Source organism: Oenanthe melanoleuca, chromosome 1A (assembly GCF_029582105.1).
Source record: "Oenanthe melanoleuca isolate GR-GAL-2019-014 chromosome 1A, OMel1.0, whole genome shotgun sequence".
Classification (NCBI taxonomy): domain Eukaryota; kingdom Metazoa; phylum Chordata; class Aves; order Passeriformes; family Muscicapidae; genus Oenanthe; species Oenanthe melanoleuca.
This window is the reverse complement of record NC_079334.1, coordinates 32,993,700-33,007,821: the sequence shown is the minus strand read 5'-3', so window position 1 is coordinate 33,007,821 and position 14,122 is coordinate 32,993,700. Positions and strand designations below refer to the sequence as shown.

The window sequence follows — 14,122 nt, the reverse complement described above, 5'->3', positions numbered from 1 at the left end:
GGCAGAGTGTGGGAGTGCTGTAGAACTACCCATGCTTTCAGAGTCAGGTGCAGTCTTTCTGGTGAGAGGCAAGCAATACTCAGGCTGTGAATGGTAGCTGGGTGTGAGCAGGGCAGCTGCTCCTAGTTGGCTTCCAAAATGGGACTACGTCTCACACAGAGCAACAGAGATGTTTTCAGCTAGCACAAGAGGAGGTAGCCAGTCTTAAGATCAGAGCTCTGATGCCTTCCCTTGCTCACTCACCCATGTAGAGTAGATTTCAGTTGCACTGTGCATGGGGCTGCTGAGGCAAGCTGCAGTCCTGGCAGCAGCCCAGGCTAAACTGCCTCCAAGATCCAAGCCCTACAGTACAGCCTGAGCAGATTACTGGACCACAGGTAATTGCAGACAGAGTAGTTAAATTGACAGAAAGGCTACATTTTGTGATATGCAGAACAGCTGAATGTTAAATATTAGAACACTTCTAAAATAAGAACAACAGGCTTTTTTTTTTTTTTTTTACTTTCATAGTAGGAATACTATCAGTTTTAGGCAGTTTTGCATTTTGTAGCATTTTTCAAAACCGAATTATCATTCCTATGGCTTTTGTTTGGTAATTAAAACCACAAACCAATCAAGTCTAAAAGATAGAATACTTTTGCAGGGAATAGGAATTTGCCCTACTTTTGTCTTACTAGTGGTTCTGTTTAATTGTATCATGGTTTTTCCCCCCTCTGGTAACATTTTTTTCTTTTGGTTTTAGAGAAGGATGATGTGTGCATCTTCCAAGAGGTCACAGTACTGAACCCTGGACAGTCAGTGATTCAGTACTTGGATGGAGACCTTTGTTACACTGCACAGTGTTTAGAAGAAAAAGATCAGAACACAGGGTACAATGCCATGCATTTCATAATGATGAATTGTTCCCAGCAATGTGAAGCTGTGAGTATTCATAAAATACAGGAATGATGAAATTTGTGAGCACAACTACCCATTAGGATTAAAGGTTTAAAGTTTATGCTAGTCCTGTTTACTCAGCAAGAACTTGAAAACTTAGTAATGATGTGTATCTTGTGCCTACACAGTTATTTTGAGAGGCATTTTCTAGCAGCCTATGTAAGCATATCTTTCTTGCTGTCCATCCATCCATCCATCCATCCATTGTTTTCCTTGGTGTTTTTAGTTTCAGAAATCGAAGAATTTCCATATAATATAGATTTAAAAAGTACTAGTTTGTCTTTACCTTTCCTTTTTTCCCAGCATCAAGTATATATTCCTTCCTTCAGTCACCATACGTGTTGTGGTACATGTCAAAATGTGTCCTGCTCTTTTCATGCAGAAAATGGAACACAGATTGTGTATGAGGTATGTGCCTCTGAACAGAGATAGGAAGTAACTGTAATGATACAATAGACAGGAGTCTGACAGGTATTTCTTAGTTAACTCATGCTGTCATCCTTTCTTCATACCTCTCTAGTGCTGGTTACATGCTTAGAGACTATTTATGGTGTATGATTGGAAATGAGTGTGTTTATCTAAAGACCTGCCATTTCACATTTATCTAAAGACCTGCCATTTTATGTAAATATCTTTTTGCTTGTAATATTCTCTGCAAAGATATGGAAATGTCATCATTTAAATTCTGGCTGGATATGTTGTAACTGCAGAGCAGGGTTCAAATTGTAACTCTAAATTATGTATTGTGATTTAGATGTGTTGAGAGGTTCTGAGCCAACATCAGGACCTATGTCCCCCCCTTCTCAGGGCCATTTTTCTCTTCATGCTGATTACTACAAAAAAGAAAAGAGCAAATTGAGGCTCTTGAGTTCAGGCTCTTGATGGTGTGTTCCAGTATTTGCATACATAGAAATTTAGATGTGGCCATGACTTGGTTCATGCTTCCAATTGATTTCAGAGCAAAAGAATGATTGAGCTGGCACAGAGTCCTTTCATTCTGCAGTAGGACACCCATGCTCAGCAGCATGCTGGAAAATAGAGCCATGGCTCCAGGGAGGAGAACCCTCCATTAGAGGATGGCTTTTCCCTTTTGCCACCTACGGGTGGTCTGCAGCAGACTTTGCACTCCAGTAGATGCTACAGCATGAGGGCACTACTTCTATAGACATTTCAGGTTGAAGATAAAGCTGAAGTGTTTTTGCTTTCATACCAATGGCTTTGTTTTATATCTTTAGGAAGGAAGCACCTGGACCTCCAACTGTACCAACTACAAATGTGTAAAAACCACTGCAGGGGCTATTGTACTGGGGTCAAGTGTTGTGTGCCCCCCATTTAATGACACTGAATGTACAAAGGTTTGTACTTTGGGTAAGGTAAATAATTGGTCTGGAGTTTGGCTTACACTCCACACCGCATGCGAACTTCATGCACTTTCTTTAAGTTAAAAAGTGGTAAGTAAAAACATATAAATGAGCAATGTGCAGTCTTTTCCTACACTCCTGGTTTTTTTTAGACTGACAAAGAATCTGTGAGGAGTGTAAAAGTTTGGCTTGGGTTTTGTTGATGACTGCTTTTAGAATATTGTGGAATTGGAATCATGCTTGACATATCACTATATAAAGTGCTAATCACTATTTCTTACTTCTGCTTGGAATAACACATTGCCAAGTTCATAGGACATATACAATAAATAAATCCAATCAATAAATAAAAAAAAGCTCCATATAAAAGTCAGCTATATTAAAAATTCCTTAAGCTATGCAAAGATTAGTGAGATGGCAGTATATATAAATTTTATTATCTCTTAAACCAAAATTTGTTAACATAACAAAAAATATCCAGGGTATCTTCCTACATCATATATTTAAAAATATAAATGTGCCATATCCATATAAACTTATTTGAAGAACATGTATTCTTCACAAAGATTGCATATTTGTTTACAGTTTAATGTCTGTTTTAATAATTCTCTAACTTCATAATACCTGTACAATTTTTCACTTGCAATGCATTCTATATTTAATATGAGTTACAAATAATAACAAATGTATATGTAGAAAGGGTAAGTACCATTGCAGCCTTGACTACAGATTATAGGTTTAGTACGAATTCTACTTATCTCTTCCATTTGTTTAAAATAGTTCCTATTTCTTCCAATCCTGAAGAACGTATTCTATTTAAAAATAATGCCTGTACTATGACTTAATGCTTGAATTTCTTTTTTGGAACCATTCTGACACCATTGATTAAGTTAAGATTTTAAAGAATGGAGCCCTAAAATTAACTCTATAAATCAGTCTGACCTGTTTCTGAGAGATGCTGAGCATAGGCTTGACCCAGTAGCTGAGAAGAAAGCTTTTCTCACAGGCAGTTCAGGATAATTTGGAATATCTGAGTTTAAGTGCTCTTTTATAAAGTTCTTGAACATCTTATTCAATGGTAAAAAATATATGTTCTCATGAAAATATAAGAAGGTGAAAAATTTCTGTCTTTTGTCTGTTGTTATCCTAAGAATTATATTCTGTAGTCTGCTTGATATGCAGATCTGGATAGTTTCAACAATCCTAATAAATTTATGATGGGGAAATAGATGGTAGTAGATTATACAAAAAACATGCTTACAGAAACGAAGTGGCTTCTTCAAAGGAAACTAGATCAGATGTTAACTGAATGCAACTGAACTCAGCAGTGATGTGTTCATTTTCAGTTTCAAAGGCTGTAGAGAATTTGTGAAACAAACCATCAGCTGATACATATCTGTGTAATTCTGCAGATTTCAGTGGCACTACTTTTTAGTAGTTTTTAGTTTGACATCTTTAAAATGTGGTATGTCTTGAGATACAATTCCCTTTGCATTGGGCCCAGACTTCTTTGCTATACTCTTCTTTTATTTTCCTAGAATGGAGGAATTGTGGAGACGTATAATGATGGCTGCTGCAAGACCTGTAAGTGATGAAGGCTGCAATATGTGCTAGTTTGGCTTTGGTTTTGAAGGGCTTATTTTTTAACCTCAGTTGCTGGGACATAAAGAGGGAAAAAAGCATGCAGCTCTCCCCCTACAAATCACATAAAATTATTGTAGTTACCTAACTACTCTTATTAAAAGATCTTGCTTAATTTGGCTGCTGACTTGGTGATTTTTAACATTATTGTTCTGGAGTATAACCAAATCTCTCCAAATATAACCCATGGAAGATTAAAACTGTCTCAATTAAAACAATTAAAACATTATCTTTATCATTAAGTTGGCTCTCAAATAGCACCTATATGATCTTCACCTTAAAAGACAAGAATTTTTCCTCTTAAAAGTGATTCCTGATTCAATGACATTTTGCACTACATCTTCAAACTTAGCAATTTATTGTGGATCCCTAGTAAGTATTCTCTAGGTCCAAAATACTGGAATGTTTTTTCTTAAATCCCAGTTGAAGAAAAATTAGAGTAATACTGATGATAGCAATGCTTATATAATATCAGCCTTTTAATATCTGGTAATAAATTCACTTTTTCTGTGTGTAACTTTAAATTATAATTAAATATGACTCAAGCTGAAATAAATGTTTCCCAATTTCTGCAATTTTAAAAACTGGTTAAGAACAAACTAGTTTTCTCTACAGTTTTGACTAGAAAAAAATTTATTATCTATCTATATATTTATAATTATGTGTACATATATATATATAAAACAGTGTTTCCTAAAACTAGTTGTGTTTGTGTGAGCAAGGACATGTTCAACAGAAAATCTTAACCCCCTTTTTTGGCCTTTTTTGTGTTCAACATTAGAGTAAAAGCAAATTAGTCTTTGGAATTTTTGTATATAAACCTTTACTTAATATTATTGAATATCAGGTTGCAGACTTGTAACCACATATTGCATATATGCTTTATTATATAAAGCTATTGAATGTAATTTGGAGAAATAAGGGGAAGTAGTGATATTTATAAAATACAGAACAATACCAAGTTTCTAAGATATATGAGTCTTAGAAAGGAAACTGCAAATTTTGTTGTTCCATTGTAACCAAAACATGGAAAAAAAGGTATTTTATTACAAAAGAAAATGGTTTTTTAAATTGAGAATTGACAAACTGTGTGGGAACAAAATCTTCCTCCCCCACCAAAAAAAAAAAACCAAAAAAAACCCCAAAAATTGGCATTATTCAGAGAATTAGTCTTAAAAATTATTGGCTGCTGGTTCTTTGTTGACCAGGAAGATTTATAATTTTGGCCATATTCTATGGCCTCAGGAAAGGCATTGTTATACTTCAGAAATACTTGCTGAGGTGGCTGCTAAAACCCTCAGATATCATTTATACAATTATATGCTAATTTATTTTTAACTAAAAGCATGTGCCCTGTGGTGAAGCAGTTAAGATGAATACTTACAAATAGAGCTTGCAACATGTTGGGATTTTAATGGGAACAATAACTTTTCTGAAAGAGCTTGATTTAATGCATGCAAAGTGAGTGCATATATTTAATTCTTACCTTGCCATAGACAGACTAATTCCAAAAGTTTGGTTTAAAAGTAAACATTCCAGTTTTGTGTTAATCAGGAGGGTAACAAAGTATAGGCCATCTTTAGTGAGACTTGAAGCAGCTGCAGAGTTTCTAAATTGTAGAAGACTAACAGGAAAGCTGATAATCTTTTGCTAAAAGTAAAATTGCAGTTGGCAGTGTAAGAATTAATGAAGTGTCATTTATACAGAAATGTTTTTATTTCATGAGAATCTTCTATTCCTAATGATTCTGCCAGGTTCTGGATTGGGTCTATTACCCTTTGCCATTAGTCCAGTAGTGCCTACTGGTAGTAGTAATTGTGAACCAGGTATTATTTTTAATAATGTATTTTCCTTTTTTTTGTTTGTTTGAAAATAATATAAGCACTGTTTGATATATGTGTCATATCTGTCATCATCATTGGATGTTACCATGCAGTAAATGGTTCTGGGCCTGATACTGAGAGATGCTGATCCTCTGCTGGCTTCCCAAATCAGTGGTTTTCTAAAGCCTGGTTAAGATTTACTGCTCAGCACCTGTCAGAATTAGGTTCATCCATTTCTGGTATATGCTATTGATGGTTATTCCTGCTCATGGTTGAAATTGGTTTTATCACATAAACTTACTGTACAGGGTAGTTTTAATAAGAAATGTTATTTTTAAAAAAGCATAATTCTGCATACTGTTACGAAGAGATTCTAAATCTGATCCCAGGTCTCTAAATTTAATGATAGAAATCTTTTTGCCTTAAAATAGAGCAAGTGTGTGCATTACTGTCTGGTCCCACTTTTGCTATGGATGATATGGATTTATCCTGTATTTCTTCTTTGTCACAAATAATATGTTTTACACAGTTACAAAAATATTGAGGGCAGGGGCGGGAGAGGGACATAACACATGCAATTACAACCCCATGGCAATATACACGCTTTATAACAGAAATTACAGAATGTTACAGAACTGTTGCAGTGCACTCATAATTCTTTGCTTTTTAGGATAGGTGGGTCCCAGAAACTCCCTCCTCAAATAAGAAGTAAAAAAAACATATCTGATACTAAAATGCAGATCTTTACAGTTCAAGGTTGGAGAGAAGAAAGTATAGCAGCAGAGCTTTCATAAGACATTAACATATGCTGAAATGTTAGATATACATCTCTATATGACTTGTAGCAGTACAAAGATTGCACTGTCTACACATATTCAAGCTGGCAAACACTTTCAGATTGAAACATCACAGAAATTTTTAAAGTGTTTTTGAGGAAGGAAAAGCCAGATGTTGTAGTCTAACAATTTTGCTCATACAGTGATCTGCTAATTCAGTAACAGAATTTTGTTTGATTCTTCAATGCACAGCCATACTCTGCAGCCAACCTAATCTTTCAGTACTTAATGGAGCTGTGGTTGTAGAATATCTTGGTTACTCAGAGATCATTTGTCTAATAAAAATGCTCTCTGGGGAACACAAGAGTAGTTTTTCTGTACACCCAACCTTGAAGGAAGGTCAAGAAACTGCTGAACAGTGCTTATTATTTTATATGCTGTATGTACAAAATGGTTACACAGCAAAACTAACAGATCATTTTGATGGGCAGTGGAGCAGGAAATCTAAATAACTGCTGTTACACAGATTGGAATAATGGTCTGATACTGAGTGAAGCATGAAAAATTACATGTTTACTTGTTTCAGTATTATATTATGACTTTTATTATGTTAAAAAATGGCTTTTCACCGTACAGCTTTATTTTTCAAATAAAAAACCCCTAAGTCTCTAAGACTGAACATAAAAATTCAGTATTTCCCTCATCCTAGATTTGTATGCTGACTGCATGTGCTACATGCTTCAGATCTGATGGTAAAAAGTGCGCCATATTTAGCAAATAAATGCATGTCTCTCTTTCAAGACTTCCTTGAAGGACTTATTGCTCAAAAATATATTGAAATAGTAAAATTATATTTAATTTTTAGCCATGCAAAATATCATGAAGATTGTAATAACATTCACACCCTCACCTTCTCAAATGCTAAGTTCTGAGAATTTTGTAAAAGGCAGGATCAAAATCCTATTTACATACAACATTCCCAGTAAAATAAAATTAATTCTAATACTATTCAAAATTACTTAATACATTTTTTTCTAATTGCTTATATTTCTCTTGCCATATGTGCAACTTAAAAACATATTAATAGTTTAATATTTAAAAAATTTGTATAGCTTATTTCGGGCATTTAATGCTCATATGTGCCGCTTAAAAATAGGTAATACCACACCAGAACTATATATTAATATATTAGATTTAAAAGGAAAATTATGGAAGTAATAGGTTCTGTGTGTACATTAATGTAGATGAAGTATAACTACTTAAATTATATTAATATTTTTACTTTTTAAAGAAGCAAATACATTACAGAAGATGTATTGATTCAGTATGCATTTTTTGTATTTTATCAGGCAAAAAGGAAGAAAGGATTTGCCAGAAAACGACAATCAGGACAACCATAAGAAAAAATGACTGTATAAGTCAAAGCCCGGTAAGCATAGAATTTAAATGCTGGACCTGTGTCATGCCAAGCCAAACATCAAAAAGTTGGTTATAGCTAACAAGAAGCCACAAAAAATGCTGCTTTCTTCTCAAAAACAGACCCTTGACTGTAGGAATGTTACCCTCTATTCCTAGAGTTTACAATGGAATAAAACTAGCTATTTCTATTACTGAAAGACTGAGCCTTCCTACCTGGAGAAACATCTGGCTTCAAATGAAAAATACTGACTACAATTACTTTAACTAATGAAGGAACTGAACTCTTTAGTGTGAAATAATACCCTGCTCTGAAAGAGGAGCATTTAAGTTTCAGCTTAAAATGTGATAGAACACTGCTGCACTCCTCATTGAAGACTTTTATTGTCTCTGTCTTCTCCCTCAAATAGCATGGGTTTCCATATAATATTTATGGGTCTGCTTAAGACATCTTATGTCTCAGCTTTGGTGTAGCCCCCAGGAAATTTCTGAGCAGCAAATGTACTTCTCATGTAGCACTGGAAAGGGAAGCAATCGACAAAGTACCTCAAGGCTTCCAAAAGGCCTGTGGCAAGATTCTGTTGGAGGACCTAAGCAGTCATTAGGGAAGAGGCAAAATGTCAACACATATTAAAAGCCATCCTGACAGAAGGTCAGTAGTGACATGTTCAAATTTTAATTGTAGGAGTGCATGGCATATTTAGTTAGTTTTAGAAGGATTGATAATGAGGCAGGATACATACATAGATGAAATTAGACTAATTTGCCATAGTTAAGAGATGAGTCTGGAGAGCTTCAGAGTTACTTCAACAACCTAGGGTAAGAGACAGCAATACAAAAAAATAAAGACATGGTATTGACTAAATAAGGAACATTAAAATGAAAGATTTACTCAAATCTCATAGATTTTTTATGCTAGGTGAAAAGATCCTTGTCCTTTTATCCAGTTCTGATGTCTGCTCCCATGCAGACAAAAAGGCTAACTAAGAACTATGGCATTTAGGCAAATGGATAGGCAGTGGAAACAAACTCATTCTAATGTCTTTTATGAATCAGTGCTGCAGTAAAAGAGAGGACTCTGTTCAGCTGTGGTCCCTCTACATTGCTGCATAACTAAAACATTCAGAGAGGAGCAATAAGAATGTTTGCCATGTCATGTCTTGAATGGCAGAACAAATGAAGCATTCCTTTTCATCTTTTTATCATAAACTCTTATCTTTTCTTCCCTCTCTACTCACCTTCCAAAAAGATCTATCACCATCCCAACTCTATCTGCATTAGAGCACCCTTTTCCCAGTATCTCCTTGTTCCCAAATTCCTTGGTGCCTGCACATCCTTCACACAGTCCAGATTCCCTTACCCTTCACACAGAAGTACCTCCAGATTTTCATGTCCTCATGCCCTAAGCTCCCCTTTCTTTCCTCTCCAGTTCCCCCATTGGCACTCTTTTTCCATCCTGTTATTTTGCCACATCAAATAGTGGTGTCTGCTGTGACTGGCTGGGAGCTACATGTATGTTCTTGGCCAGATTACTGCTGTCAAACTTTGGATAGGGCTGAGCATGATTGCATTTAATTAATTAATAACTGGGATTACTACTGCTTAGGGCACTTACTTGGGCAGTAGCAAGTAATTTTTTTACTTCTCTCAAATCTCAGGAAATTTCCAAGTTATAACAGTAATCTTTTAGTCTCATTTGTATGGGTATGGCACATTCCATCACAGGCTTGGAAGGGAGTAGCTCAAAACATCTTTCATATGCCCCACCTGCAGAAAAAATCAGATTTAAATCTGTCACAAAAAGAATTAGGCCTAGTATAGGCATTCTTGATTTCACAGCATTTCAACTCTGCTTGAGCTTAATTAAAAAGTAGAATTTTTTTTTTGTCTGAATGTATCAGCTAAGAAAATTCTTCACATAATATAGCAGAGAAAGCTTTGCCCTACAAATTTGTGCCAGAGCACAAATAACTTTCTAACTAGTATGTGACCTAGCTGGTTTGTTTCTGCATCTACTTTTTAGGTATATTTATTTGAGTGATAACATAGCCCTCAGTTGCAAGCAGTGTAAATAAGAACGGGAAAAAATTTTGCACAGATATGCTTTTCCTCTTTCAAGAAGAAAGATAAACTTCCCTTCATTTTACTTAGAAGAATTTAACTTTCTATCAGTGAACATGAAAGGACGTGGATTCAGCCGTGCTGTTCCAAAGTTATTAACTTGTAAATGGGGGTTCAACTTTGGTATCCATAGCACAAGGTTGAAAGAAAACACATGATTAAACAAGAAAGAAAAGTGTACTTTGAAAAATATCTTATATGTGGCTAAGCTTAGAATGAATGAATTTTAGAAGATAAAATAATTTTTAAGAGCAGAGTCCTTTGCAAATGTAAAAAATGGGTTTTAATCACAAGGTATTTTGGAATGTAATATTTTCATAATAAAATTTGAGATATCCTTATTCTTCTCTTCTTTTTTTTTTTTAATTCATAGATAAATGTGGCTTCTTGTGATGGAAAATGCCCATCTGCAACAATTTTCAATGTCAATATTGATAGCCATCTAAGATTCTGTAAATGTTGTCGAGAAATTGGAACACGAGTCCTGACGGTGCCCTTGCGCTGCTCAGGAAATGGCACTGAAATTATGTACGTCATTCAAGAGCCCATAGACTGCTCATGCCAATGGAACTGAGCGTTACTGTGGACATGATCCAGCTTTCACCAGACACAGTTTTTTGGTCATGGATGGGTAGAGTATTCTGCAGGGAAATAAAAAAGGCATCAGTTATGCCTTATAATGTAATTTTCCCGAATTTAGCAAAGATGTTATTTGTTGTTCTTCGAATTGTCTTTGAAAATATTGGCAATAATAGAAAGAAAAACATAAATCCTTTGGAACCAGGTGTAGTTTATCCATCATTTATTTCTACCCAGCGTCTTTCTGATGAGGTGGTGAAAAAAGCTGGTTAATATGGTTAGTATTTACAGTGTTTTAAAATTTTGGATCATGGCTACCAATCAAAGTCGAGCATTTCTCAAACCATTTCTCATTGGTTCATTTACTTAGAGATATCCTGTTGAAAACCATCACCAGTCCCATGTTTAAATGGAAAAGAAGCATATTAGAATTTTGAAAATTACTAAATTAATTTATTTGAAAAATAAATAGTGGGTTCAACTGTAACATTTTTTACCTTGCCCAAAATTCTATCTTTTTGTCCATTAAGCTGTTGTGAATAATTGGATTCTGCTTACCCTGTAAGTCATTGGGAAACAACACAACAATAATCTGTAAGTACTTGTAGGAAATTTGCAGAGTACATAGCAGAATCATATCTTGAAACCTTAGACATGTATTTAATTTTTATGTATGAATTTTTATGTATGAAGCATGACTAGGCAAAGGCTGAAGAGTTATAGCTTTTGTGCCTTAAAAATATCTGAAAGCCATTTCTGCTATGAAGATTTCCATTTTTTATCAATTTTTTCACTTTTTACAGAAAATAAATTGGCTGTTTGCTAATATAGAAAAAGATTATATGTATATATATTTATTAAAAACCTCACATTACTGCGCATTTTAAATATTCATAATGGGTTTTGTCTTTGTTTTCCAATCTGAAGATTTGTGTTCAATATGTCTTTAAATCTTTTTTTCAATACAGGTATTTAGAGTATTGACTGAATTACTGAATCATAATTTTTGAGTCCAGGAAAAATAGTCAGGTAAAACAAATGTTTTGAAGGACTTAGGTGAGTTATTAAAGCCCAATAAAGCTGTAAATATCCATGATTCAGCACATTAAGGTGAATATAATCTCCCTTTTACTTGGCATACTACATAACCTGCTTTTAAAAATGAAGGGTGCATGTTTAAGCTTGTTTTGGAAGATTACTTTGCTTTATAAATTCACTGAATGAAAATTATAAAAATTATTACAGTATTTTCCTTATCAATTTTCCTTTTAGCTGTGTCAGAATTGTAATTCTTGTAAAATTTGAAAATCTTCTGACAGTTTTGATTTCAAGTTGTCATCCTTTAATTATGAAAAGGTTGGATTATCACATGGAATATTAACAATGAAACATAAGCAATTAAAACTGCCTTAAATCCAAGGCTATTTTTCCACTTTGTGTGATAAATCTTTAATTGTTTGCTACATTCAGTTTGATGGCTTACAAAGAAATATAGCTTATACAGAGAAATCTGTCATTATTAACAAGACTCATCTACTCTCCCATACCATTAAAAATAGTGACTTGGTTTAAAAATTAAATAGCAATCCATTGTAAAATATCAGCAAAATATTTAACCATTTTAAAGAAATAATAATCAACTAGTGATCAAAATAAAGTGACACTTTGAGAAAGCCTATGCTTCATCTGCATGTTTTTATGATTTCTAAGGCAGATATTTCAAGTTGTATTATATACCAGGGCCTAGAACCAAAATATTCTCTGATACTGCTGTTAGAATTTGTGCACAGAAACTTTTCATGCAGGCAAGAAATAGAAGTTAAGTCATAGTCATAGATGTAATACTGGTGTACTCTTACAGAAAATTAAAGGAAAACTTTTTAAAAAACCCACATATTTGTGATTTTTTTAGGTAGAGGTAGGTATCCTTTACTTGCATTAAGAGGGTTTGGCCCAAATCTACTTAATGAATTTAGCATTTGATAAAAAGGAAGCTCTCAAAAAAATGTGCTTTTCAGCACTATACTTGTTTGTAGTCATCAAACATTTTCATTGAACAGCTGTGGCCTTTCATAAGCCATGTAAGCCATTTGCTTTTCTAAGATTTAGAACTGTGTTTGTAATTGAAAATAATTTAATAAACATTATTTTGCAAAGTGATAAATCAGGTATGTTTAAAATTAACTTCATGACAACCTGCAATAAGATAAATTATATTAAAATAATTTTTTCCCACTTAGTTTGCTTTTCTAAATGCAACACTCAGTAGAAAGTGTGTCAGGATTTTCCCTGAAGCCTACAGCAAAATATTGCATCTTCAGTGGAGCTGGATAGGGTCTTTCATTTTACAGTTCAACTTCTTGTCAGAAGCAAATTTCTATTAAACCCCACGCATTTCCTGGGCAGCCCACCCAGCCCTTTGACCTCCAGGAAGGTGACACTGGCAGAGTATCGTGTGTTTTATATAATGTGAATTAGCCCTTGCAGGCCTTGCACCTGCAGAGAGAAGGTTTCAATGAGCCTGCAGTGTGGCAGGACTGCTCTGCTCCACACATTTCCTCTATCTGCAACCTACATATAACCATATATGCAATTTAGGGTTCTGTCTGGGCTTTCTCATGTCTCTTCAACTCTGCATTCCTGCCTCAAGCCCTATCCTCAAATTTTTGCAACTCTGTCTGCACATGTGTCTTGTTAGCTGCTTTGGAAAGCTGATCCAACTCAAATCTTATTTAGTTAAATACCAAAATTAATTAGTCTGTTTATTATTGACCAAAAGCTGTAACACCCACAGAGTTCCCTCCCTTCTACCCACTCTGAAACTAAGGCTAGCATAATTTCTACTCCCCTGAAAGGAAGCCTGGGAAGGCATGCTCCTGAAACTCCCACACTGTCATTGAAAAATGCAAGGAACTGTGCACGATGGAGTGGAGGCTTTGTGCTGCAGTCCCACCATGCCTTGTCATTTCTCCCATTTGTAACTGCTTCCATTGGCTCTTCGTTCCTACATTTCCACTGCTCTGTTCGCCTGTGATTGGAATGAGTTCACGCAGTATAAAGGCTTAGCCATAAAACTATGCACATATTTTAGGGACTAACATAAACATATCTCTACATTTAGAATCAGATTGTACCTTCTATAAAATGGTAAGTCTTTGCCATATTTTTTATTTTAGATTTATAATCCCTTTGCCTTTTTACCAGGTAATTTGTTAAGATCAACTATAGCGTCAATATACAATATACAATTAGCTTTTAATACTAGATATAGGTCACTTACTGTGTGTTTTCTTTAATAAAATCTGAGATTACAGCTGCATAGGCAGCTAATATTCCCATTTTTTAATAAGCCAAATTTGTGTACTAAAAATAAAAAGTAAAACATAATTAATTTGCATGATTTATTTCCACATTGCAGACATGGCTCTTCCCAAATATGTACAGTTGTATATTGGTGAAATTTTAGGGC

General features: G+C 34.6%; 1 protein-coding gene across 1 annotated transcript in view; it reads left to right on the top strand.

Annotated features, from left to right (window-relative positions):
* OTOGL (otogelin like) overlaps nucleotides 1–11,114 on the top strand; it is an 88,134-nt gene extending 77,020 nt beyond the window's left edge. The window contains exons 52-57 of the mRNA XM_056482054.1: nucleotides 743–921; nucleotides 1,240–1,344; nucleotides 2,172–2,291; nucleotides 3,836–3,881; nucleotides 7,887–7,966; nucleotides 10,448–11,114. Coding sequence (XP_056338029.1) covers nucleotides 743–921; nucleotides 1,240–1,344; nucleotides 2,172–2,291; nucleotides 3,836–3,881; nucleotides 7,887–7,966; nucleotides 10,448–10,648 — 731 coding nt within the window. The 3' untranslated portion in view covers nucleotides 10,649–11,114. The remainder of the gene's footprint in view (nucleotides 1–742; nucleotides 922–1,239; nucleotides 1,345–2,171; nucleotides 2,292–3,835; nucleotides 3,882–7,886; nucleotides 7,967–10,447) is intronic.
* Nucleotides 11,115–14,122: the final 3,008 nt, after the last annotated feature.